Genomic DNA, 26,856 nt, shown 5'->3' on the forward strand with positions numbered 1-26,856 from the left:
ATCCCCCTTTGGTGTTTTTGTTGTTCCACTGACCGATATGCCGACGACTGCTTCAGACAACGTTCAAATTTGTTGAAGGGAAGTGTATAGGCAGTCTCTCGATGCGGTTGTGAGCCCTTAACACCAAAATGCTCAACGTAGAATTCTGATTCAAGTGTGGGAAGCTTAACGGAAAGCTCTTGGAAGCGTTTTGATACGCGGGAACGAAATTTCAGATGTGGATAGCTCAGTAAACAATTACTAATTAACACAGTAATACACACTAATAATCTCATATAACATTTCACTGTCGTTCTTTGTAGGCATGTACTCTTTATAACAAGAAACAACCGTTAAAAATCGTTATAATTATCCTTTACGTGGAATGGTGTTTGGGTTTTGCTAGATTAGTCTCTGCAAGATACTAAAGCGTTATAGCTAGAGACCGGTGCGCAATCTCAAACCAGGGAGCCTTTTTTTAAAGACCAGGAAATGTGACATATTCTTTTTATCGTTACTTTTTATAAGTGCCCTTTACATTTTTACACACACTTTTTTGCAGATTCTCCCATTACAGTCACCGACTCTAGGACCCAGCCTCCTGTATATCATTAGATTGTAACTCACCTTTAACTTGATTGTAATCCCGGTGCTTGATTGTATACTGACTACCGGTGTCGCTACGTATACACTCATAGGAAATGGCGTTTATTTGGCGTGTACGACTGGCTCCGATTTTCGCTACGTATTGCTTTAAATATCTTTGTTTTTCGCGTCTCCTCTGTTCACCCTTCCAGCACCTTGTGCGCAATAATGTTCGGGTGAGAGTTAGCTCCGTGCTTCCCGTTGGTGCCCTTCCCACACCCCTGTTTATCTACGACCCGTTCCCGTGCTCTTCTTTTGCTCATTGAGCCGAGCTCGATCGAGAGTGCCGAAGGAAGGTGTGCACCGCGCAGGGGCTCTGGCGGCCGCACTGTGACTCACGTGCCGCCGGCAGGTGGCGAGCCCTGCCCCGGCGCGCCGCCCGGGGCGCTGCAACATTGATGGCGCTGACTCGTCAAGTGGCCAATGGCTGGCGGGCGCCCAATTCGGAGATGCGCGCGGGCCATTTTTATCAATTTGGCGCGGCGTGTCCGTCCGCGCGCCTGTTTACCGGCTGCCCCGCGCGGCCCGAAGCTGCGGGGAGGCGAGCGCTAAATAATGCAGCGCGGCTTTAATGCGCTCGGCCCATTAGCGGGGCGCGGGGTAAAATCCGAGGGCGCGCTCGTTAGATGCGCGGCCGTAATTAAAAGGCGCGCGCTCTTGGAGATTGACCGACGCCGGGGCTCAACAAAGAGTCGCGTTTATTCATCGTTCCGGAGAGGCAGGGGCCAGGAGGGAGGTACAAAAAGGAGGCGGAGGGGTCTATGTACACGCTGCAGCTCCCTTCTTCACAGCGGCGGAGGCGGCGGCCCCCCCGGGTAGTAGAAGGGGCCGAGCGCCGCGGCCGCGTCCTGCGCTGCTGACTCGTAGAGGACCGCCGCGGCGGCTGGCAGCCGCACCATGCGCTGCTGGGCCAGGTTGGCCGCCTCGAGCTCGGCGGCCAGCTGGCGCTTCCACTTGTTGCGCCGGTTCTGGAACCAGATCTTCACCTGGGTCTCGGTCAGCTGCAGCGAGGCGGCCAGGCCCGCCCGCTCCGAGCTGGACAGGTACCGCTTCATGTCGAAGGTGGACTCCAGCTGGAACACCTGGCTGCGCGTGAACACAGTCCGCGTCTTCTTCTTGCGCCTCTGCTGCGCCGCGGCCGCCGCGGCCGCCTGCTGCTGCTGCTTGCTGCCGCCCTTGTGGTCCTCGCCGTCCGCCGAGCCCGAAGGAAGGTCCGGGCTGCCGCGGCTGCTGCTGCTGCCGCCGGCGCTCGTGGACGGCTCGGGCCGCGAAGGGGGCGGCGATCCCGCGCTCGGAAGAGCTGCGCGGGGGGGAGAGGGCGCCACTCGTCAGCAACTCGTCTTACGACGCACAATTGGTCTTATGGCAGCTACGACCCAAGCTGTAGGGGCGAACAACGCTCGTAATGAGAGACGCAATGCACTGCGGTCGTCTGCGGTTGGAGCAATCGGATCACTCTCCAAGGTGGCTGCAGCTTTACGTCTTTCTTTTTCTCTCTTTTTCTTTACCATTTAAAACCAACATCAATTAGCAGTATATGGACAGAAAGTCATATTTTCCGGTGCACTTTCGAGTGAGGCGCTGTGACAAATAGCGTTTCTCATGACCTTCACTATCAGTATAAATGTTCCATTTAGTTCTTGCACGCAAGTGAAATTGATATGAACTACTCTCAGCTTCAGTCTCCGCAGCTTTGTTAATGTATACGACGCCCAGTATTCGTTGATTCACAAATGAAATAAACTCATTAGCCTATTTCCGAATGGCCGATACTACCAATACTTTGTGAACGATAAAACGAAAGCAACGTTTCAACATTTTCTTTACGACATTTATTTAATTTTAACGTAATTAATGCGAACACATGATGCTGCGTGTCTCTTCAAAGGCCACCTTTGTGTTTGCGGATTAAAGGTCAGACCTGGTGGTGGAATTTCACGTGCCTTTCTTTCTTTCCCCTTGGATTACTTACTAATCATACCCGCTCGGAACATTCTTACGTATCAAGGAAGACCATATTCATGATGACAGTGTGCGTCATAACATAATATGCTTTGTAAAATATTCATAGCCTATGGCCCTAAAACTCGTATACGGCATTCACGACGCAGTGCGTGGCTAAACAATGGGGCATCGCGCACCCTCGGCAGATGCCCACGAAGCGCCCGTCGGTACAGGAAAAAAAAAAGAGCAAAGAAAAATAAGTGCCACGAATTCACAAAAAGCGAAGGCTCCAGGCCTAACTGCCATGGCTCTGAAGGCCCTGTTACAACCGTTGGCAGAGGGCAGGCTGGCAAAGGTCAGCCTGCATCCACAAATAACAGCCGGCAAAGTAGCGCGCTCAAGTATTGATAGCACGGTGCTGCCGCGAGTGAAACCGGAGAGCTCGAGTTCTCGGGAAGGGCATCAAATATGCAAGAACAATTAGGCGGGACATTCCTTCCGTAAAGGCGGAAAACTGTCGGAACCGTGCTTTTTGATCGCAACACCCACGAGCACTCATCGCGGTGAAAGGAGGCAGACGAGAGAAGAAATTATAGAAAAGTTCTCATCTGTTTTTTTACCTGTCTTGAAAAAGTTTTTAACTGGTTATAAGTTCTGCATGCTAGAGCAGTGTCGAGGCCCTCGCTGTTTACTTTTCGTCGTAAGAAAAAGGGTGAATTTACGCGAATAAATTGTATATTGTCTGGGTTCGCGCCACGCTCCGTGTAAGAAAGAAAGAAAGAAAGAAAGAAAGAAAGAAAGAAAGAAAGAAAGAAATCTGTTGACAACGAATAACCGCACCCTCATGTAGCTGCATGTCAGCGACGACGCAGTTGATGTTACGTGGCTGCCAGCTGTCGTTGCCATTTATGAGAACAACGAAAAAAAAAAGCACAGGTGGGATGATCACATCAACGCAAGTCCATGTGCCGACGCTGAAACATTTACTGCAAGGGAAATATGCATCAATAATTTTTCCCAAGTGGTTACATAAGCAACGATGGTACCTTTGTTTCGAGTAACGATAGTCGTTTGCGTTCTTTAGTAACATAGTAGTATTTCTGCGGACACTGTGAGCGAACTTAAGTTTCCACTCTCCGTTCACTGGTTTTGCCCCTGAGCTACTTTTGTTTCCTGGCTGTCAGATTACTGTGGATCAATTGAGAGGAACAAGCGAAGAGCTCTTTGCTTCAAAACCTACGTCTTAGTTTTAGAAAAGGGTAGCTTCTTGCAACAACATTATTGTCTCACAGGCATAGCACGCTTTACAGGAGCATTTAAGTATATAAGGTTTGAATCGTTTAAATTAGATGAATAGTTTTCCTAACAAAAAAAAAAAAAAAAAAAGACAGGCAGACGTGAACTGCACTGAAAGCTTCGAATGAGCTCTTTTCGTATGTAAACAACCGCATCCTTTTATGCTTCCTTAAAGGATAGCTACTCCAGCGGTAATGGCTGCTGCCATTTTCTTCCTAAATATACGTGATGCTGTGCTTTTGAAAAGTATCGGTACATACGTTGGTAACTTGTATTAACAAGCCACTATTTAGCAGAGAGAAATTATTTTTGCTAACGCGTGATATCGGTTAGCACTTTCCGCGAAGTTTGTTTGTGAGTTAAATAATCGCCAAACACTTTCCAAGGATGTAGCTACGTCGAGGCGGTGATAACATGTTTGAGTCCAATTATGTTGCGAAATTATTCTGTTTGCCTTTTGTACGCACTGTGCGCCCGAGTGAGCATGCTGTGAATGTTTTGACGAGGACTGCCCTGTCAGAACCGCGAAGCAATAGACGGGAGTAAATGGGTTGCGAGACAATATTTATTACTCCGCTTCTGCGACTTCGCTTCTATTGTACTCATATCTTTTCCTATGTCTCAAGTTTCTGAAAAGTCACTTCCGCGGGTGTCAGTTTCTATATGGATAATTATGTTTCCTTGAAAGATCATTCTTAGCAGATTAGTCTGTCGTCCTGCTTTCTTACTGGAGCTTTGAGTTTGAGGAAATCTTAAGGCGGAGTACGCGTTTCAGTAAGAGTATTTCATAATTTGCGCCGCCCAAGAAAAAAAAATACTCCCAGTGCGCAGCTATCGATCGCAAGACATAATTAATTAATGAACCGCTTGTGCCTGGCGTGAGAACCTTCAATGCTTTTGAGCGTTCACATTTCGGGCCACGCCGAGAGCATGCAATTAGTAAAATTTTATGTCCTAGTACACGCCCGTCTCTTCATATTTTTTTTGTTTTGAAAGCCTGCGTGCTGCGCTTTACGCAAAAAACAAAAAAAGCGAGAACAGAGCGCTTTCTTGATTAGTCTTGCATTCTTGCCTCTATGTACGATTAATGTGCAAAACGTTTGCTTCTCTTTATGATAGGTGTAAGCGGGAAGAAGAATAACGTGAAAATAACTCAAAATAGTTAACAACGCGACTCCATCTTGCTTGCCTTGCTTTTTTTTCTCAACAGGTTAATTTAGCCTGTGTATACCGCCATTTGTGCAGCCTCAGGGTCATGACGGCGTTCCTAATAAGTTACGGACTTGAACGTATCGTACTTGCTCGGTCTACAATGTTTCGACTTGATTACGTTATATCAGATGTGTCTAAATGTGTTGGTGTTACTAATTTTAAATTAAATTATGGGGTTTCACATGCAAAAACCACGATCTGATTTTGAGGCATGCCGTAGTAGGGAACTCCGGATTAATTTTGACCACCTGAGATTCTTTAACGTGCACTTAAATCTAAGTACACAGGTGTTCTTGCACTTCGCTCCCATCGAAATGCGGCCACCATGGCGGAGATTTGATTCCGCGACCTCATGCATAGCCGTGCAATACCATAGTCACTAACCAACCACGGCGGGTGAGTTGTTGTCGCATAATTGCGACACATTCTACCCGTATCGATTATACTTTATAATACACTTTTTTATTATACGTGTCTGTATCTCACATAAAATAAAGGTTTTTCGTTGTCGGGAAATTCACCACAAAAGAAAAGAAGTAGCCCGTATTTCTGCTCAACGACACAAAAGAAATGCATTGTGCCACTTGCTCATATCTACGGAGCACGGTGTCATTATCAATGTTATGAAACTTGAACGGACCAGTACAAACGACAGCGCTGCGGCAATACGAACTGCTGTGGGCGGCGGCGCAGGGGGAATTGATGACGCAAGCAAACTACTGCAGGTGGCGGCGACAGGTCCGTTGATGACGTTCCGGTCACTATAAGCCGTTATGGCTGTTTTAACGCCTTATCTATCTGCGGCAAACTATTATCAACCGTGATCAAACATACTCCGGCGGCGACAGCGTATGGCGCGGCTGCGTGGGCTCTATCTTAAAAGCGATCTGCGATGGGGACACAGTGCACCGAGTGCTGATAGCTTCTTGTGCGCTGTGTTCTCGCCGTTTAGTTCGCGCTGAAGCGAGAGGCAGCACGAAGGTCAATTCGCTCGCTGCTGCGGGTCCCATCTTGAAAGCAATCGTCTTACGTGATGGATGGACGGACGGACGGACGGACGGGTTCCCTCGCTGGGTAGGCATAGAAATGCTGACGCATTTAATAACTATAAGATACCGATGTCATTGAAAAGGGGCTCCTCGGCCTATAGCGGACGTTGATTATCGCGCGCATACTGAATAATTCTTTTGTCGTTTTAATGTCATACCAGCATACAAACTTTATTACTGGAACTTCGCTGTGAAATAAAAAGAGTATGTCTGTCATAATCAGCATGCTCTAATAAATCTTGCTGATCTAAGTGCCAATATTCCTTGCTATTCGATTCGTAACCAGTACTTCTGGACCGTCCCCTTTTGCCGAACTCAATACGGAGGGCGGATGTTGCGGTAAAGTTTGTCTCACTTATTGAACACATTGCGGAGCAATGGAATAATAGTGGAAGCCCTTAGGGCCCTATGAGAGATACTAAAAGCAAAATTCTTACAGTAACTCTATTTTTGTTCTGGAACCTAATCAGAGAGTTCAAAACCATTGTTATAGTTACTTTAGAGAAGTGCTTACTTCAATCCGAATGTTTTTCTGTGCCCCTTGATATATCATCAGGGACTTAGTGGTGTAAGTTAGAAAACTTTATGCTTTGCAAATTTTATTAGAAACTTCACAACCTTTAGAGCGCAGCTTTTAGGTGCCCATTCCTGCAACGAGCGTCGGCGTCGGTGTAATCGAGCGAACGAGCACAGCCAAGGATGAAAGAGCGAACGCGGAGCGCAGCGGGGGATGGAAGACGCGAGGAGGAAAGCGGCGGAGGAGGAGGGTGCAGTGGAACCATGAGGTGGAAAGCGTATGGCGAAAACGTCGGAAGGTATGGCGAAAACGTCAGAAAAAAGAGCGTAGTGCAGCGACGATCGCTACGAGATGGTGCCAGAGTAGCGCGCGTCGTCTGGGAGGTCTGTCTGCGGCAGCTGCTGTGGTTCGCGCACACGCGTCACCCACGCGCTGCCTGTCACGAACTCCAGATTAGCGAGGCAGTCGCGCCGCAACCGCTCCGTTTGCAACGTGCCGCACGAGACAGATCTTCCGCGCCAGCCAATATATCGTAATACTCACGTATAGAGCTGCGCCCAAATTTCGCGTTAGGGAGTATCGTAATCGTCGGTGAATATTTTTTAACTTTCTCAAAAACTGTGAATTAAGGCACATGTGTTTACCATTTTATTCCATGTATGTAATAAGCTTTTATGCTTTTGTTGTGTGCATTGTACATGGGGTCCTGGGCTTTCTTCAGGCGATTTGTTTCGCTTTTTTCCAAAGCTTGCTACATCTACACGATGTGAATAAACCTAATTTAATTTAATTTAATTCAATTGAATGGACTCCCTCCACAGCCTCGAGTCACTGACTACACTTTAGCAGCTCGAATAGCGCACACCTCTACGCACGACTTGCCAATCCCAGTAATACGACCAAACGAATATTTAAAAAAAAAAGTGCCACGGGGCGGTGAGGACACGTAGTGGGGCACGAGTACCATGCACAAAAGAAACTGCATAAAATTTGCAAAATTGTGCCTGCGACAACAAACAGCATGGCTGCGATGAAAGTACAGTCGGGGTTTATCGAATCGCATTCAGGGATTACGTTCCGCCTCATCTTTGTCAAGCGACGCCGCTGTCTCTGCCGGATTCTTGAGCGACGGCTGTCTCTTTTAAAACGTAGGAGATTGCAGACAGGATGACCATTTCATGTCAGCGGCGAAACACAATGGGGTTCGACATGTATAGTTTTTACCCCAGGCTGGTGAGTGCACACAATATGTGGAATGCGGATGCACTTCGCCAGAGTTAGGGGATAGATATCTCAATGCAGGTGCCAGAGTCGCAGGACTCTTGCCTCGAGTTGTGACCACCTTCAATTCCGCGATTACAACATCTGCGCGAAAGTTGATAATTAATGATTTCCTTTATTATGATTGGTGAAACTTCGTACACGTAGGTGATGCGGAAGATGCGGATTTGGTTTCCCTTCTGCGGTCCAGTTGGTTTTACGTCCACCTGTCATTTTATTTTTCCTCTTTATTCCCACATTTCCATTAAAGAAAATTATTTTTCCCTGACCTTGGATTTATTGCCTGTTGGCTTGCATGTGGTTACTCCAAACAAAAAAAATTGAGCCCTTTAGTTCCTTTCATCCTTTAGAATTAATTAATTTTCTCATTGGCAGTAAAGTTCAATTTTCAATACATGCGACTGCATGCCATGGATTTTCGTATGCAAAACTTATCTTGTCTGGAGCCTCCAATTTTTATGCACTGAAGAGAGTCGATCGAGGCTGAAACAAGCGGTATAGTTAATTGTCCGGTTGCATGGAATGCTCGAAAAAGAAAATAAAGGAGAAAACGACATGCGCCGCGCCGAGTGGACACTCCGATACTACAAAGGCGAGTTGCACCGAAGCGGAAACATGATAACATCGCGCGATGCTATTGTGGAAGGAAAATGAAACGACCTCAGTGGACGTGGGTTCACATTGCATCAGGCACGCGATCGGGCGAGCGCGATGGAAATGCGGCATTTGCGAAACGCGCACAGGTTGACATGTTTGCCGTGGTTTCTCTGTGGTCACAAATACGCTGTTCTTCGGCACTTGCCGCGGCATATACTTTAAGCGTTCGCTTAAAGAAGGCGGGTAGAATGCCCGAAAGAAACCTTCTACCTTTAGAAGCAACTTATTCCCCCTCCTCTCTACAGCTAAATATATTGAAGTTCTAATCAATGCAGTAAAGCCACAGTTCCGCCCTCGTCTAAGTATTAGATTAGTTAGGCGGAAGTTCCTACAGGCGCCAGTACAACAGCCACGCAGGCTGGAACGAAAACACGCGACAGCAGGCTGGTATCGCTTCTCAGCTCAATTAATTGACGTGAAAACCGGCGTGATACAATCTTTGGTCCTTGTACACCAGGTTTCGGCTTTCTTATCTACAAAAGGAAGGACACACTCTATATACGGTGCACATTTATGGATATTTCAGAGTGCTTGTCTTATAACGTGCTTTTGATGTTATGTCATTAACGAACCTTTTTTTGTGTCACTTAAACAAAAATAGAGAGAGAAAACGTGGACGGAAATAGCTTGCATACTTTCTAATATCTAGGCGGATCAATATTGCAGAATCTGCAGGCCTCATATAAGCGGAGCACTCTTTTCCCGGCGTGTAGTTATGAGCGATGTCCAAAGTACCGGCTAACTCACGTAGCATGTTCGCGCGCGCGACTGACCGAATTGACGGATGGAGAATACACGCACTTTCTTTTTTTTTTCTTCTTCTTTTCCGTTATTTTTACAACTTAAGGCGTCTTCCTGCTTGCTGCTTTTAAGCTGAACAGGGAGATTACGGAAAGAGGTTGCGCGTGAGCCGCGTTCGTAGTTGAGCTTCAAAAAGAGAGAAAAGGTGCCGGGTTTTTCCTTCTCTTCTTGGCAGCTTTCAAAATTGCCAACCTAATTTAGCCGTCGCAAAGTTTTTTTCCGACACTTCCCGCTACGACTAATACCTGTACATATTCATTAGCACACTCACAAGAAGAGGAAAGGGGAGAAAAAGTGTGGGATGATTGGAGATTCAAGAAGTAGAAGGACGGTGACGCCGAGGCAAATACAATGAATTAAACTGAAACAAAAAAAGTATGTATAAACAAATGGGGAGCGCGGCGCAAAGTGCAGTGGGCAGGAGCAGAGCAGCTTTTAAAAGCGACGCAGTTTTTCCATTCAGGTTAGCATAAAGTGCTGGCTGGTCCCGCGACGTAGCGGGCTGGGGAGAGGCGTGGAGGAGTACTTTGCAAGCGTCGACTCCCTGTTCATGCTGCTCCCGAAGCCGCGTGCACGTTTGCGGGGGCACCGGGGTCGTAATTTATATATCGCGCAACTATGTGCGTATATACGTCTAACGCACGCACAAGCGTTGACTTCACGCGTCGTCTTCATATGCGCGGACGACGCGTACATGCGTCTGCTATCCGGCCCAGTTCGGTCTGCGAAAGATTGAGAAAAGAGGAGGAAGCGAAGAAGAGAGATGGAAAGAGAGACGCAGAAAAAAAAAGTAAATAAAGAACTACGCACGAAGAGGATGGGAAGCCGAAAGTAACGAGCGGTGCGACGATGGTTTAGAACGACGTGTTTCTCTTTAGCTCGCGGCAGGCGCGCCCTACAGCCCGTCTTTCATTTTGCGCGTGTCTGCACCCCGAAACCCCTCTCACTTCATCTCTCTTTATGGCCCCGGCGGTGGGAGGAGGGGGAGGCGTGAAAGAGGCCCGAGGGAGGCGAGCCGCCGTCGGCTCCAGTCCGGAGCCCATATAGAGACGCCGCGAAAATTGCGGGGTGCCCGGCTGCTGGCCCGATGAGAAGCTTTTTGACAGAGCGGTTTAACGGAAGCCAATCTGCGAGGCGATGTCTCTTAAAGAGGGCCGCTCTGCGGAGAATTAGCTCCCTGTAATTAGCGCGGCTAAGACGACTGCGCGCGCTCCTAATTATAGCTGAGCCTCTTTCCTCATCTCTTCCCCCCCCCCTCATCTTTACCTCTCTCGTTTTGCTCCACGCTTTGCCTCTGTGGTCGAGTGGGGCCGGTGAGCGCGTGTACGGATCTGGCAGGCCAGTGTGGGGCTGAATGAATGGAACGAGCTCGAAGCTGGGAGCAGACTCTCGATTTCTCGACGCGGCAGAGTTCATCTATGTGGCATACTTGTTTGGGTATCCACCGCGCGACCAAATGTAAGTGACAGAACGGCGGGGGAAAAAAAATTCGCCGCAGTCGGCCTGTTCTGGGCGCACAAGGAACGCTTTATGCTCGCTCGGTCAGTGACAGCATGTCGTGCACCTTAATTAAATAGTAATTAGGAGCGGGAGCAGGCACTGATAACTGTTTGCAATGCGTACGATGACTGCTACATGAACGCTTCATGGTTTTTCTGGGCGAGGAACGTTCCCATCACCGCTTCTCTGTAGCTGAATTCGCTGTAAGGTTGGCCGACGAGACATTTGAACAGTCTTTTTTTTTTGTTCATCAGGAGCGTTTCGCGATTGCTCATAAATATCTGTCACTTACGGTTCACTCGTGATTTGGTTCTCTTCGAGTTCATATCGCAAGTTATCGCACAGCAGAGGGAGTAACCGACTGCTGTGGTCTTGAAAAACGCCCAGGTAATAGATACTGCTTTTCCTTCGACGAAGCGGCCGTCAAAGGAAAAGGTATGGTACACAGGTGGCCTAATTATCCATGGAACAAATCTGGAATTATGTGTGTGCTACGTATAAATAAGCAGCTGCTCTGTGATTGCAAGAAAGTCACGCAGCCTTAATTTGCTGCCCCGCCAGATGCGTAAAAATCGGTGTCGAACGCAACGCTGAAATCATTTTGCTACCTTTCTCGTTAGCATCTACACGAAGACATAACTGCCGTAGGGCAACATTGCGTGAATATTTAAAGCAAGAATGGGTCTGCGAAGAAATCACAGCGGTGCCACGCAGACATCGATCCAACCAATGCCACAAACAAGTGGAGAAAGATGCGGCAGCAGTCTGGGAGCGTACCGTCAATGATTTAAGCGCACTGGTGTTATCACTTGTCCAGACGGTTAGCTTATTGAAACTAGGCAGTTCTAGAATAACGTAGCCAAGAAAACATGAAATTCTTAGGTGCGCGAAGGAATATCATTGTCCTCCTTGTGCGTGCTCGGTACGTTATTGTGTTTCTGTACTTGGCTTACGTACGCTGTGTTAACGTGTGTTATTTGGCGAGTTGAACGTATGTAATGTTTGCGCATGAAAATAAATAGCACTGTCGAGCATGTCAACATCCGCGCATGGCTCCCGCTTCTGCGTGAATTGTCCTAATCGGTGCTCTCGCTGATCGCTAATAAACGGGCATTTGAACTTCCGCTTCCTCCTATAGCTAGTCCTGAATCGCAAGTTGTGGGGGGCCATACCGCTCTATTTCTGACAGGTGATTCTGGTTTTCGTATACCTGTCGAGACGCGTCGGCACAAAAACGGAACGTTTGGGCTAACAGATTGTCCTGCTTTGGACAGGCACCGGATGGCGGAATGTATTTTGTTTTCATTTGCGTTCCCACGCGTGAAACTAAACGCCTTCATTTGAGCCTAATGAACCTCAATCCCTGCAATTCCTTTGTCACTTCTCTCCCTCTCTTCGTGTGACGCGCAGCATGACGTCCCGAAAAGTGCTAGCGTTCACCATGTACGTGAGGCTCCGTATGAAAGTACATTATTCAAAACTGCCTGCTCTCGGAGACCTATCACTGCAGATTAATTAAAATCACAGTTTGCGGCGTTTTCTCCGCGTCTGCCCGCGCACTTCAGACGTTGATAATTATTTATTATACACGCAGTCTGCAACGCAAGATGTAACCTTTCAGCCTTCGATAATCATAGGCGCATGCTAATATTCGGTATACGGTACGCTTTCGAGCATACTCTCATTTCTTTGGCTGTGCAAGTGGGCCTGCCGAGCCGTAGCAGCATCGCTAATCTACTACTAATACTAAAAATTGTGGATTTGTTTAGCGGTCTCCTTGGCGGGTATACTGCACTAGTACGCTGTGTTCGGTAGTGGTGTAGTTAGACGCTTGACGGCTCCCCAGGTTCCCCTTAAGAGGAAGCTTTAACTCGGGCCGACTCCGACGCGGCCTATTCAATACATGTAAAACGCAAAAACGTTTTTCTGAGATAACCCCTGGACCAATTTTAATTGAATTTGTTGCATTTGAAAGAGAAAGTTAAATTCTAGTGACGGTTGGAAGCAGAATTTTGGTTTAATACCTGAAGCTTGTTGAAAATATTTTCTAAAATTCGAAAGTTTGAAAAAAATAGAAGAACGAAGTTTAAAAGTTAATAACTCTGCAGCAAAAACAGATATCATGGTTCTGTAAACGGCACCCATTAGATCATTGAAAGCGGACAAATTTGATGTGTCATATTATATTTTACATGAATTTGTTACGTTGTGAACAAGGTTTCTGTGAAAGCTGTATTTTCATATTACACATTTTTTTAGATCCATGTGTAACATATCAATTTTGTCCGCTTTAGTTGTACTATTGAATGCAATTCACAGAATTGCGATATCTTTTTTCATTGCAGAGTTACAGAGTTGTAAAATTGATAATGTTGTTTTCTGAAAATTTTCGATGTTTGCCAATTTTTAATAAAAAAATTGATCTAAATCAAAATTTTGAAACCAACAGTCACTAAAGTTAAAGTTTTCTTATAAATGCAACAAACCTCGCCAAATTTGGTGCGCTGGTTGCCGAGAAAAACGAATTCTCCTTTTACATGTAATTATATAGGAGTACCCGAGCTCAAGCTTCATCTTAATGGTTTTTCATTGCACATATTTTTTTTTTTTGGGGGGGGGGCGTATGCTTCGGGCACGCTATTAAAACGGTCAACGCAAACATGCTATTTTTCACAAGCTTAGCGCATGTGAATTGCCTAGTTTGTGTAGAGTTCTTGTGCAACGTAAATGCGAACAGCTGACAAGTGGCACAGAGTGTACGCCCGGACTATTTTTGGCTACAATTACAGACAATTACAGGGAATTAACAATCATGTGCATCTCTTGGAGAGAAAGTATTTGTAGCGTACACAATTCTTATGACTTTAAAAGAAAAAAAACTAATTTAGTCGTCACGCAGATGCTGTATACTAGAAAAAATTTAGTGCATCTCTAAAGCGCAATTTCTGTTTGTTCACTTGATATTTTCCTGCATGCACTTTAACACATTCATTTACTTTTCTGTATACGCCTTTAGTATCAGGACCCGCTTTCGAAAAAATAAAGGAAACGCTAGAACTGTTCGCCAGAGCATATGCGAGCCAATTCTGATGTTGAACGTATTGTTAGCGCAGGCGGCGGGCCAATGGCAAGGGGCACTTGCGAACAAAAAATATTTGTCAATTAAGGTCCAGAAGCGCTATAACGTAAATCTATTCCAAACTTTTCTATTCTAATTCTGCCATCAGCCCTCCACGATTGGTCAAAAAATTTTGGAGCCACCACCTACTGCGCCTGTCTGTCACGCGAAACCGGGAAAACGCCCCATCTGATGTGATATGTGCACGCTGATGATGTGTGATTAGACCGAATGAAACAAAAATAATAATTTCTGATTCGACGGCTTTCTCGCATTAGCGACGAAGGCGTCGTTTGACCAATTACTATTGGTCAAACTTTTTTGGGCTTCACTCACTTTGCCTGTCTCTCACGCGACGTCACAAAACCGCGACAACTCACGCGTCAAATTGACGGGCACGCGCTAAAGACGCATTAGTATGCCGAACAAAATTGTAAGTTTTTTTGAATAGCCGGGCATTGCCCCGTTCCGAAAGGAATAGAAGATGGCTGCCCGCCGATCGCTGTGGCACTGGCTATTCGGAGCTGCCGGGGAGTACTGATTTATTTTCGCATAATAAATGGTTTTGCATGGCCGTATAACGTTATCGAGAGCTCTCAGCACGTATACGACATGGCACTGCCGACTCTACTTTGCTGAGTATCCGTCCTAGCGGAGTTTTTAACCTTCCATTGCACGCCGCCGTGATTTTCTACCAGCCACCGCAAGCTAAGCAAGGGGAAGCGGACCAATCGTGGACGCCGGCACTACCCTCTTCATCCGATTATTTATTTTCAGTGCGCTGGCTCGGCCCCATCGAAACCCTCTCCACTTGGGCGTGCTCCTCCCCTCTTGTCAGCCAATTCGATAAGGAAAGCCTGCCAAGGTAGGCAATGCTATTTGCTTTCAGAGCACTCAAAAGTTACCTCCTATATATTGACTGAGCGTTTCAAACGACGCTGCTGGTTAACCCCCAAATGCTTGGGTCGGTGATTACGTGAATGTGACGTCAGGAGATTGGAATAGTTTTACGTTACAGGGCCCCAGTAGCGCTATAACGTAAAGCTATTCCAAACTTTTATATTCCACTTTTGCAATCAGCCCCTCGCGATTGGTCAAAAACTTTTTTTGGGTCACTCCCACTTCGTCTGTCAGTCACGCAACGCCACGCAAGCCGCGATAGCTCCCCAACTGATATGACGTGTACACTCTGATTATGCATGATTGGACTGAACAAAATAAAAATTGTTATTTCTCGTTCGACGCCTTTTCGCCATTAGCCCTCGGCTATTGGTCAAAAGTTTTCGGGCTGCACCCACTTCACCTGCCTGTTACGCGACGTCACGAAAACGCGAAAACCCGCCGCGTCAAAGTGACCTGTGCGCGTTAAAGATGCATTAATATGCCGAACAAAACTGATTTTTTCTCTGAATAGCCGCAGGCTGCCCCGTTCCAAAAGGAATAAAAGCTGGCTACCGCCGATCGCTCAGGCACTGGCTACTCGCACCTGCCAGAAAGCATGGGTTTATTTGCATACAACGAAACGCTTTGCGTGGCCGTTTAACGTTTTCGAGCACTTTCGGCACGTTTACGACCTCGCCCAGCCAACGTTTCTTTGCTGAGGATCCTTTTTAACGGCATTCTTAACCTTCCGTTGCATGCCGCCGTGATTTTCGACCAGCCACCGCAAGCTAAGTAAGGGAAAACGGACCAATCGCAGACGCCGACGCTACCCTCTACATCCGGTTATCGATTTTCTTTGTATACACCTAGTTTTTTAATGATTGGCTGCGGCGGCCGCGTTTTGATAGGTCGGAATGCGAAAATTCTCGCCTTCCGAAGGGCTCAAAATGCAAGAATTCTTGTGTGGCATACTTTAGATGCACAATAAAAAAAAAATCAGATGGCAAAAAAAAAAAAAAAAGAAAAAATCCGGAGCCCTCCACTTCGGCGTCTCCCATAGCCCTCTGTGCAGCTGTGGTGCGTTAAACTTTTCAAATTTAATTTTCGCAGTTACCGTCGTCGTATTTCGTCGTCGTATTTGTGCTTTAACACACATTTCACTTTTTTACGAGCACACATTTGAGCTTCTGTGGTCACTGGTGCTTTGTTTAGCTCAACGGATTTAAGTGGGGCGCGAAAAACTCTTATCCGTCATTTTCGCACGTTTCAATCATTCATAATGTTTGATCGAATATGTTTACGTCAGGATATATTTTATCTACTTGAGGATGGGGCTACTTTTACGAGGCTACGAACGAGAAAGGCGTCGTAGCATTGCACTTACGCTCGCGACACACGTCTTGCACTGGTTCCATTTCTGCACCTGCAATCAAGTAGTCAAGAACGAAATGGTGAACATATTAGGAAATTGGAGGAACTGGTAATGACCCCTTATTGGCAGCAGCCCGTAGAGAGAGAACAAGACCTAAGTGACACATAACACGCTTACCGAACAAGTCATAATCACATACCGTCTATGCACAGCTATACCTGTTTAAGCTTAACTTCCTAGCGTGCCACATAACGTGGCTTCCATCCAAATTCAGTAAACAAAGCAAATCGAAAACACGGTTTCCTTCTGCGATTCTGTGTGGTCTGTAGTCGGCAAGTGTCATGTATCGCTTACTTACGTTGACTTAGCCCACGTGGAGCACCTAACAATGGAACAAGTAATGCACTGCAAAATTCAGATAAGCCGGAGGTCTAAACTTATCTCAAGTCTAGATTCATTTTTACTGTATGCGTGTAGCAGGTGGAGATGGCGGGAGAAAGCTGCAGGAAAGTTCACTGGACATGCTTCTCCACATTCGAGGTTTATGACGCTGTAACCCCGATATGTGATACATGAATGGAGAGAATACACGCAGATGAGTCGCTAAATCCAAAAAGAGGACGAAGAAAATGAATTGTTTTCACTTGTACGAGGATTTAACTTTATTATTTTGCTCGTGACCATTACAGAGGATGAAATTTAGTGGAAGGAATGGCAACAATTATTGGCATAGGCCGAACCGAGGACTTCCACAATACCCGAGTATATCCAAAGGGGTACAGCGTTCGGTGTCCTCTCTTTTGCTTGCGCGGGTAGTTATGTTTGCGTGTATGCAATCTAGCCTTCCGTTTTTCAGCCAGCGTCGTTCCTGATCGTAAATAGTAAATGAATGGACGAAGCACTCACCGACGAAACTTAAAAAGAAAAGTGCATAGGTAAAATTGCACCTACGAGACAACTGTCCCGAAGTACGATCAGTATCGTACTGAACTCGCGCCCATCCCTCTTGTCTTCTTTCTTTTAGTAGTTCTTCCGGACGCGCGTGAAAGTAATCACTCACATTTGAACACGGTAAGGATAAACTCGGAAAAGCTTTCGTTTTGTAAAACTAGTCGCGTAGCCGAGCGCAGCTTAACCTACTGGCACATGCGGGAGCGCGATTTTAAGCCTTCGGAGCAGATGTAATTGTTATCGGATCATCGTTGCTCGCGCGCAGACTCGCATCGACGCGCGCCCAAGTGGCCGCACGCACGGCGCGCGGATAGAGCTGTCCGCGGTGCTGCATGCCGAGGGGGGCGAGCGAGCGGCCTCCAGCGCGGCGGTGGGCGAGACGCCCCCCCTCGCCTGAGAGGGCAGCAACGGGTTATCTACTCGGCAAGCGCGTTTCCCCCCGGCACCAGCGCCGTGAATTATTAACGAGCGTTCGCCGGGCGCGCGCGGCCGTCCCAGTTTCGGACCCATTAAAACGTCGGGAGCTGAACGACGGCCGGTGTCCCGGGCGCAACCCGACTCTCCCGTTTCGCCGCGCGTGCGCGCGTCCCTGGTGGCACACCCGAACACGCGGGGCCTCACCGCGCTCGAGAGCGCTCCTCTAGGCGCGCGACAAACTGTTTCCATTGTGCGCCGGATAATCATATCTGCGCGCGGAATCTTCCCCGCGTGCATGCTCGCCATGACTCGTTAATGGAAGTGGCGGCGTCGCTCGCTTCTGGCGAGGCGGGGGCTGCTCGTCGCGCAACGGGCTATCTTTGCGCGTGCAACTTGGGCGTTCCCCTCCTCTCCGCCCGCGGGGAGAAGCCATGTCACTTTTCGGGGCAAAAGTGGAGCCGCAGAGCGAAGAGAGAGATAGCGCGGAAGCTTTGCCGGACACACCACTCTGGTAGAGTGGCGGCGGTGGTGAGCGCGCTCGCTCTGCGGCGGCAGCCCGTGCATGCTTTCGCGCAGAGGCGCGCGTTCGGTCGCCGACGCGGCTCTGCTCTCGCGATCGCCACCGCCCCCCTGGTTTTGGGAAGCATGGGTGTGACCGCGCGGCCCTCATGTATACTTGACGCGCACGCCAGATCGGCGGCCGCCCTCTGCTCGCGTCTCGTTAGGAAAGTGGCGGCCCCGGCGCTCGTACTTTTGCGAGCCAAGCATGCATGCTGGCGAGCAAGCGACGGTGTCCGACAAAACAAGAGACGCGCGGACGCACCAGAAATCACGCGACTTGTCCAGTCTTGCATAAAACAGGAAAAGCTTGCGCGGAGGTGAACAAGCGCGGGAGCTTGTTTACATGCTAGCTTCATCGTGCCATGTTTCCTCCTGCGCAGTACGGGGACTGCGCGTGAGAGAGTACAGTGGTGGAGATCGAATTAACACCTACCGCGAGATGTTACCTCGTACACGCGTGGCTTCTATGAAGAGAGCGTTGCACCCGCATCCAATCGACTCTTTGTCCTCACTGGCTAGTGCACCTTCGGCACGAGCGACACGATATAATGGCCGCAGAAACCTATAGACGGGGTTGCAAACAAAAGGTGCGAGAAAATTTGACCGCACCCTTGCACCCGAAAACCACTGTGTAGTTTATTCATGGCATCTATACTGTGCAATCCCTCGTTCACCGTGCGTCAAAACGAGTGCCAGCATAACACGAACACTTCTGCTACTCACTGCTCTTATTTCGGGTTACCACAGCAAGTTGGGCGTGCGCCTCCAGGCAGACCTCTCCTGTTTGCACTAAAGAGCCTCTCTTTCATAATAGACATGGAACAGCGCAACTTGACATGAACCAAGAAAGACACATACACAGTGCTACACAGCCCTGTCTTCTTATTCTTGGTCCCTGTCGTGTTGCGCTGCTCCTTGTCTATATGAATCCAAACCAACTAGCCCGGAAACGTACTCTAGCAAGCCTTTCTTTCTTCTGTTTCTAAAAGGGAGGGGATGTCACATGTTCACTCCAAATTTGCTTCAAAATATTCCTGGCTGGCGAAAGCTTGCTGAAAACCTCAAAATATGCGTTTTCCCATGATTTACTGCGAGAGCTTCTCTAATACTGTGAGAAATTCAATGCGACAGTGAGATTCCATGCCATGGCCAGGCAGGGTGGTGATGTATTACCTTGCGATTGTCGGACTGCTGACTTGTAAGGCTCTAGTCATCCTCCTCGCAAAACCTTTATATTTACTGTTGCTTGTGGAACGTCCATCTTCTAGCATGACTGAGTATAATTGGTATATGTTTTTATGCTTATGTACTAATAGAAGAAAAAAAGAGAGAGAGATGAAAGTGGCTAGAGAGAGCACTACTTGCATATATTTTGATTGCAGCTTAGGTGTTCCTGTGGCAGTTTTGTAGCACATTATCATAGATATCACAGAGGAGAGAAAAGAGAATTTGCGAAATGTTCGGTGCAGGCTGGCGCAGTAATAATAAGCTTCGATGATAAATCAATCAATATTGACGGTGTGTTTAGAATAGTGTCATTGTTCTTTCTATTTCAATGCAGGTCATTGGCATGTAGGATGTTTTGTGTCTTCCTCGCAGCCATTATGAGACAGGTGCGAAGATTATTTCCGAAGTCACCTTTTATGGCAATAACCCAAGCTCTACGCGAGTGATTCGGTAATTCTTGTGAGCCCTTTTACTAGTGGCCATACAAAAATTGTCACACGCCCCCACGCATTGTTGAAGACGCTTATGTCTGTATTAGTCACAGGTCATATGACTCCATACATACGAAACGTCCTTCTTTCCCTAAATTTTGTGAATACGAAACACTTCTTACAAGCAGACAGACTAAACAGTCTATCCACTTGAGCTGTATGTAGTGAACGTATTGTCCTTTATGAGACGAGCGGGATCTGTTAAATTCGAACATCTTGGCACAGCTTCTGTTACAGCTTCCAGCTATAAGGGGCCCTCTAGGCGGACACCCAACGGCTTGGTCTGATGCCATTTTCAGAGCAAACGCCAAGATCGCGCATGAGTGAAACAGCAGCTGCAAAGCAGCTAATATATCTCGCACAGCGGCAAATGGTCGGAGACCCCTCAAACCTCTTCACTGATGGAAGCAGTGTTTAGCAAAAAATGCTAGCACGCCGGAGGATTTAATGCTTATTGGCATTTGTAGTGTGCGCGTACATAGACAGATGAGTGCGGTGATATGTGTACTGACAACAAGTTTACTGCCATGCACTAGGTGGACACTCGGCCCAGAGTTGCGTCTGTCTTATGCGTTATCGGTCACTCGCAGCAGGAAGGAAAAGCGAGAGAGGAAGGACCTGGCCGGAGCCGCGGGCACCGACGCAATCCGAGGCTCAACTACAGCGCACGGCGCAACGCTTGACGGGCGCCGCGCGCGCACCATACGGCACGGAGCCGAGTCTGGCATATCGTCCTGAGCTCTCTGTCCGACGAGAGCTCGCGAGAGATGGTATCTGGCTGTAGCTGCAGCCGGCGGAAATCTGGCCCGATTAAAGAGCCAATCGACGCCGAATGGCTGCGGCGGTGGCGCACGGTCCCGGTAAACGGGCCCTGCTGTCGGGAGACCCGGGTGTCCCTCGGCATATGGGGGAGCGCGGCGCTGTAATCGGCTTACCCGCGCGCGACCTCCTTGCAGCCGAGAGCCCGAGCGCGTTCGTTTCCCGGCCTGTTGCGCGGGCTTACGCGCGCCCCCGCGGCACGCGCCCGCTCTTCTGCGGCCGCCGAGTGGACCTGCTGCGCAGCCAGGGGGCAGAGTAAATGGCGGCTTTCTGCCCCTCTTGCCGAAAGTGTCGCTCCATTGTGCGTCGATTGAGCGCGCAGCCGGTGTTGTCCCGCTCGTTCTGCCCCGCCGTGCGCCGAAGCTTTGCGCGCGGCATCTCCGGCTTCGTGGCTTCATCATTTGCCGCTCCCCCCCGCCTCACCCGCGCTTCATTTTCCATTCGACCCTCTTCGGCTTCTACTGGATCCTCTCAGCAGGTCCACTAGCTCGGTCGCTCTATCTGCGCGCGTTAAAGCGCCCAGTGAAAAGTCGAGGCGCTAATGTGTTTGTGATTAGCGCGCTGCTCTTGAGAGTCCTCAATGGGATTTCCGAGCGCGCACTAGGGTACGGATTGGATTACCCTTGCTGCCGGCGGCCCTCTGCTGACTCCTGGCTCCCAGAGCGTGTACAACAGCGCATCGACACCCTGGCACTGCGCTGTGTCGCAGCTGCTTGCGCAGCGACCTCCCGCCGTGCGCACTACTGCGAGAACGTGCAGCAGCTCGGTGTGCGGAGACGTTACTTCGTGACGCACCTTGAGGGCTCTTACTCATGTTGAGAGTTCTTTGTCATGAGGGCACTTAGTCGATCTCGTCGTGCGAGCGAACAGTGGAAGTCTTTGTTTCTGTTCAACAAGAATGATATGTCGGGGATGCCATCTGACAAGAAAGATCATAAAGCAGTACCCATCAAACCATTTTATTTATTTGTTGCTATTACTTTTTTATATGGACACTGTTTTCACTGCGATGCTGCTGTTGCGCTAGTTTTACAAGAACCCGCCCTGCAATGAGAGAATGAAAAGGCTATGTATACTTAACAAGCGATTGTTACGTTTACTCTACGACTAGTATACATGAAGGAGTAAGCAAGCGTCACCTCACCGTATCGCTTTCGGCAGGCGTACACTTAACTGAGAGAAACTTGCTATAGCTCATTGGCTTATTTGTATCACTCCATTCCACGCCGTGGTCTTTTTCATGAAAAATAGACTCCGAGACACACAGTGACGTATTCTAGAAACATATGCGGGTCCAAGGCACTGTGGGAATCGATGTAAGCGAAGCTTTGTGTGCTGTTTGCTTTGATTCACGATAATTAGCGGTGATGTTGGCGGCGAATATGTAATTCCTCCAGCGTTTAGTGTAATACGAAAGCGGCGAGTTGATGTTAAACGTTACCTTGCGTGCACCACTGCTGTTTGCCCGAGTGGTCCACAGAACACAGAGGAAGACATGTTTGCTTGAATCGTTGTTTTGCGTCACTGTTCATAGTCTCTGAGATGGTTGAGCAATATCATTGTCTCACATGGCATATCGCACCGTGGCAGAAGTGTACGGAAGAACATTTCCTCAACAACGGCTAGTCACCAAAGGGACTGACTGCTCTTGCCCGTTCGGCTTCTGGAAAGGATCGTTCGAACGTTTGACATACGGACGCGGCAGCGCAGCGTGCTTCGCCACCACGGCTACTGGCAGAGACGCCAGCTCCAAGCGCTCTCTTCAGGCTATGGACTATTGTAATGTTTACACTATCATAGCCCAGCACGTGACCTCCACAACCCAGCACCTGCATTTATGCCGCATAGGAAAGCAAGCACAGCACGTGCCATACGCACAAACTGTGAAATGCTGCCTCGCTCGCTGCCGGCCAGGATGCGCAGTGTTCCTGTATATGCTCCCGCAGGGCGAAGAGTTGTGCATAACTTTTCCGGCGCCGCTCGCACCGCTATTCGCCGAGCGCTATCAGGTGGTGCAAAAAGACGGCAAATGTTCAACTGCACTGCTGCGAAGCCAACTTTACGGGCGCGAAGCCGGCTCTTCATTTCTGTCAGCGCCATACCATCAGCATATACAGGGACACTACGAATGCACGGAAGCGAGTGCCATCTGGGGGGGGGTGTTTCAAGAAACCCAGCGGCGCGTGTGAGCTAGACCACAGCAGCCGCAGCAGCAGCGCCCGGAAAGTCGGGAGAGGAGGCAAAGAAAGCTTTGCGTTATGGTAATCAAGATCTGCAGTCTTTCAATGCGCGCAGTTACATTTGCAGCATCTTGCTTGACTTGTGTTGTCGCTGCAGCGTACGCGGTAAGGTATAGTAGCAGTTAAGTACTTTAACATGAATATTTTACGTTTTTTTAAATTACGAAAATGTATGTGTTCATGCTTACCATGTCTCGACTATTTTTTTGTTTCGAATTATGTATTTACCGCGGATAACAACCAGGATAATACCCGCACTTTTCTGCCACTGCAAATTTTGTCACCTCCTCTGAGAGAAATAAGAAACTATTTCTTGTGTAATTTGAACCTGTGAAATAACTTTATTGCATGACTTATTTTGCGTGTTTTGAAATATTTCGTGTCCTGTGTAATTATATTGTTACGCATTCTTACCTACCCTGTAACAGCAAAGAAAGGGCTCACAGAACGTAAAAAAATAAATAAATTTCGGGTGTCTTATGCTTATAGTATCATGATTAACGTTAGGAACAGTTCGTGAAAGTTGCCAGTGGGGCTTCTTTACAAAGATATATGAGGTTAGTGATAGGCATTATGATCAATAACCTGATAGACGCACGGTCTAAGTAGAATTTAGATAGTGGATGAAAATGTTAATTCAGAACTGTGTCTGCTCTACTTTTTCTTTTGTTATTTCGTTGCTGTTGCTGTAAGGACGGTGAACTTTTCTGAGCATGAGTATACACGACCGCCCTCTCCCCCCCCCCCCCCTCCTTCTTGCCCGAGTTCTTTCTTATTCTTTCCAAGCTAAGTTTCATGCTAACCTCTTCCTTTTCGTTTATACCCAGGTACCTGCCGTGTTATATGGTAAAATATTGAATTAATGGATGTTTTAGCAAGATCATCAACTTTAAACCGAAATGTGCGTACAAGTGGTACATAAGTTAAACGAGACTCGATGCTATATTGGTTTACTCTAAGTACATCTATGAGTGGGTTGAAAGAAAAACGTTACGGTCCATTCACGTGCTACTATACGTGTGCTAAGCATTCTCTCGAGAAGCCTCGTCTCCCAATTTCTACTCGGTTGAGCAAAAAATTACACCGTTGATATCCGCTTAACCGTTGTGCGCTTCTATGTTCTTGTGAAATATCGGAACCTCCTTGTTTGGCTGCTTTTTCTGCACCATTCTACATCGGTATACGTACGACACATAGTAAAATGTGAAACTTGGAATCCGTTCGACGTGAATGACAGCGTCAGTGCAGAGAAAGGAATCTTTGTGTTGGCATTAATTAATTAGTTGGAATTATTAATTAGTTGTCAATATGCACGTTTAGGCGGCTCACTAGAAGCACTACGTTAGGTACTACGAAGGATTTTTTTTGTGTGTGTGTCTGTGCTACAGGTTAGAAAAACGCGTGGAGCTGTCGTGCGCGCGATTAATTATCGTGATTGATCGCCATTCACTTAACAGATTCATTATGTAAGCGGAGCCGCAGTTTTCAGCTGCGTGAGTAGCAGTGACGTCAGATAAGGGTACAACACTGAAACAAATCAACCGCGAAATGACTAGAGAACCGTAGAATCCCTATTCCAGGGTTCACTTGTAAACACTGGGCTGCTGATACCAAAGGGGAAAAAAAAAAAAAACAATTCCGGCTTTCGCTTCTCCTCGCGCGTTCAGGGTATGCAGCCTTCGAGCTACCTAATCGTGCGCCGTGTAAAGGTCAGGCGTAATAAAAACTGGGGAGACACGTAAAGTCTCCCAGCCGTCTATCAGGGGCGCTTTATGTCGGCCCCCCGGAGGTCTATCGCATCAAGCTCGGTCAAGAAGGACCAACCATCTCACGAAGGATTGCGGGAAACGGGGCTCAAGGCCCAATAAGAAAAAGAAGAAATAGAATAAAATACAACTAGAAACTGAAGAAGAGCTGAGAGAGAGAGTGGTGACAAAATGTGATTCGACATCGTTCGTCGCTGTACAGCTTCGGTGCAAGGATGACCGCAGGGTGGCCAGACAAAATGCCATCTAAGTGAGCTTTGCTTCTTGGCGAAACCTCGCACCTCAGAGAGATACCGAAGGGACGGAGGGAAGGAAGTAATAATAAAGAGAAATGGAAGCACGAGGTGGGCAGGAAAGAAGAAGAAGAAAAAGAAAAGCGGACAGACTCGGGCGGGCGCCGATGCGGGAGGGCAAAAGACAGAGCGCGTCATCAACGCATTTGGACAGGGATTGGGCGCGGAGGATGTCCGGGCAGCGTGCTCGCACCGTGCACCGAGCGCTGTTCGGCAGGGACCCCGTATTAGGTTGCTGATTAGGGGCGACCGCCGGCTCATTCTTTTGTGCCTGCCCCGGGCTGAGCCCCAGCGGTTTTCAAATCCCTGGGATCAAAGAATCGCTCCGTTTCGACCCGAGAAGCTGGAGAAAGGCTCCGAGGAGGAGATTAGGGAAGGGCAGAGTTGCCGCAGCGACGACTCTTCATTCGCCGCCGATAGCCGCCTCTTGCACTCCTCTTCAACCGTGTGCGGGAATCGCGTTGCATTTCGAGTTACCGCAAGCGGGCTTCTCTGTAGTATTAGTCGCTACGTGGCGGAGCTAACTTCAAAGCGCGTGTTGTCCCCCCTTCTCACTCTTCTTTATTTTATTTTTTTTGTCTGAGACTTCGTGTCAAGCAGTAGTGTACGTTTTCAAGTCTAAATTAAGCCTCTGTTACAAATTCAGGTGAACCTGGTAACAGAACAATGCATTGGAGTTGTTTCAGAATTGTTCACGTTTGAATTTGTGCCGACAGCATGCTTAGTGTGCAATTCATGAAGAAGGTATTATTTTAATGAATAAAGCGCTTTTTTCTGCTCTTGACTTCATCTGCTCGTTATAAAGGCACTTAACGCTGCAATTGTGGCCGCTTCAAGATGACGTGGCTGTTCAAGGATTATGGACGCATAACGGTGCTGGGGAACGCCAGTCTGGGGAAGCGGCATTTGCGCGTCAGAATAGCAGTTCTTTGCGGTAACGACACAAAACACCATTGTGCAAGGTTTTGAGGCTTGCTTCTATCGTACTTATAAATCACATATGGTTGGCATCGCGCCATCCTCTTGCTGGAAGGTGTCAGTACCCAGGCACGTACTCAAGGGGGGGCCCTGGGGGGGGGGGGGGGGGGCTGCCCCCCCCCGAAATTAAGACGCATACCCCCCCTCCCCCCTCCCCGCTCACGCCACCCCTTCTCACACATTCCTAAAGCGCCGCCAAATAAATGTTGAGACTTGACAGCTATTCGGTGGTCAACATTTTGCTACCTTTTTCACTCCTTTTGGATGGCAGTAGTTATCGGCGTCTCCTGGGATGTGAAGGCCAGTTTCCTCATCAATTCGGTGCCCGCGCGATTAACTCGAGATGCATTCAATTTTCCCCGTGTATTCAATGGTCAAGCGATCATTGTTGCTTCGTTAGTTCAACCTTCTCCGTTTACACTGATCCAGGGACCAGGAAAGGGATTCATTTCGTGGTCAGCTGGTCTGTATGCACGTGGAACAAGTTGCGGCCAGCGAAAATTCCAATTGAGTTTAACTCTTCTTTTTGTTTCATTATTTCCTCGAGTGACGGCTCGCCGCGACGCTGACAGATCCTCGGAACCATATACCCGTGATATGGGTTAGATAAGGCGGAAAATAAAATAATGCGAGACAGCATCCATCATCAAACCATGCAATAACCCTTAAACTCATAGGCAATATCACTGTAACCCGTCAACTCGTCTGGTTTTTCCCTAATTGCACAGCTCTTTTCGTGCAAAATTGCCAACTGGAAACAAGAGTCGCAAGAATTTGAGAAATTAGGCGATCTACTAAGAGACAGAGAGTCAAGGCAGCAGCCAAATACGAAGGAAAAGTGAAATTAACAAATTTAATCG

The 26,856-nt window shown here is 48.0% G+C and overlaps 1 protein-coding gene and 1 long non-coding RNA gene across 3 annotated transcripts in view; one reads left to right on the forward strand and one right to left on the reverse strand.

Moving 5' to 3' along the window:
* The window catches only part of LOC129380467 (uncharacterized), a 146,054-nt gene that overhangs the window by 10,343 nt on the left and 108,855 nt on the right, over window positions 1-26,856 (forward strand). The window lies entirely within an intron of this gene.
* The window catches only part of LOC126546283 (uncharacterized), a 92,708-nt gene continuing 67,157 nt past the window's right edge, over window positions 1,306-26,856 (reverse strand). Inside the window, exons 1-2 of one of the 2 annotated variants that reach the window (XM_055061475.1) lie at window positions 16,266-16,439; window positions 1,306-1,924 (exon numbers count right to left, since the gene is read on the reverse strand). In XM_055061475.1, the coding sequence (XP_054917450.1) occupies window positions 1,410-1,924; window positions 16,266-16,296 (546 nt within the window). In that variant the 5' untranslated portion in view covers window positions 16,297-16,439 and the 3' untranslated portion in view covers window positions 1,306-1,409. Of the gene's footprint in view, window positions 1,925-16,265; window positions 16,440-26,856 lie in introns of those variants that run through there. The other variant, XM_050194444.3, reaches the window with a different exon arrangement.

This window comes from Dermacentor andersoni, chromosome 1, assembly GCF_023375885.2.
Source record: "Dermacentor andersoni chromosome 1, qqDerAnde1_hic_scaffold, whole genome shotgun sequence".
In the NCBI taxonomy this organism is placed as follows: Eukaryota; Metazoa; Arthropoda; class Arachnida; order Ixodida; family Ixodidae; genus Dermacentor; species Dermacentor andersoni.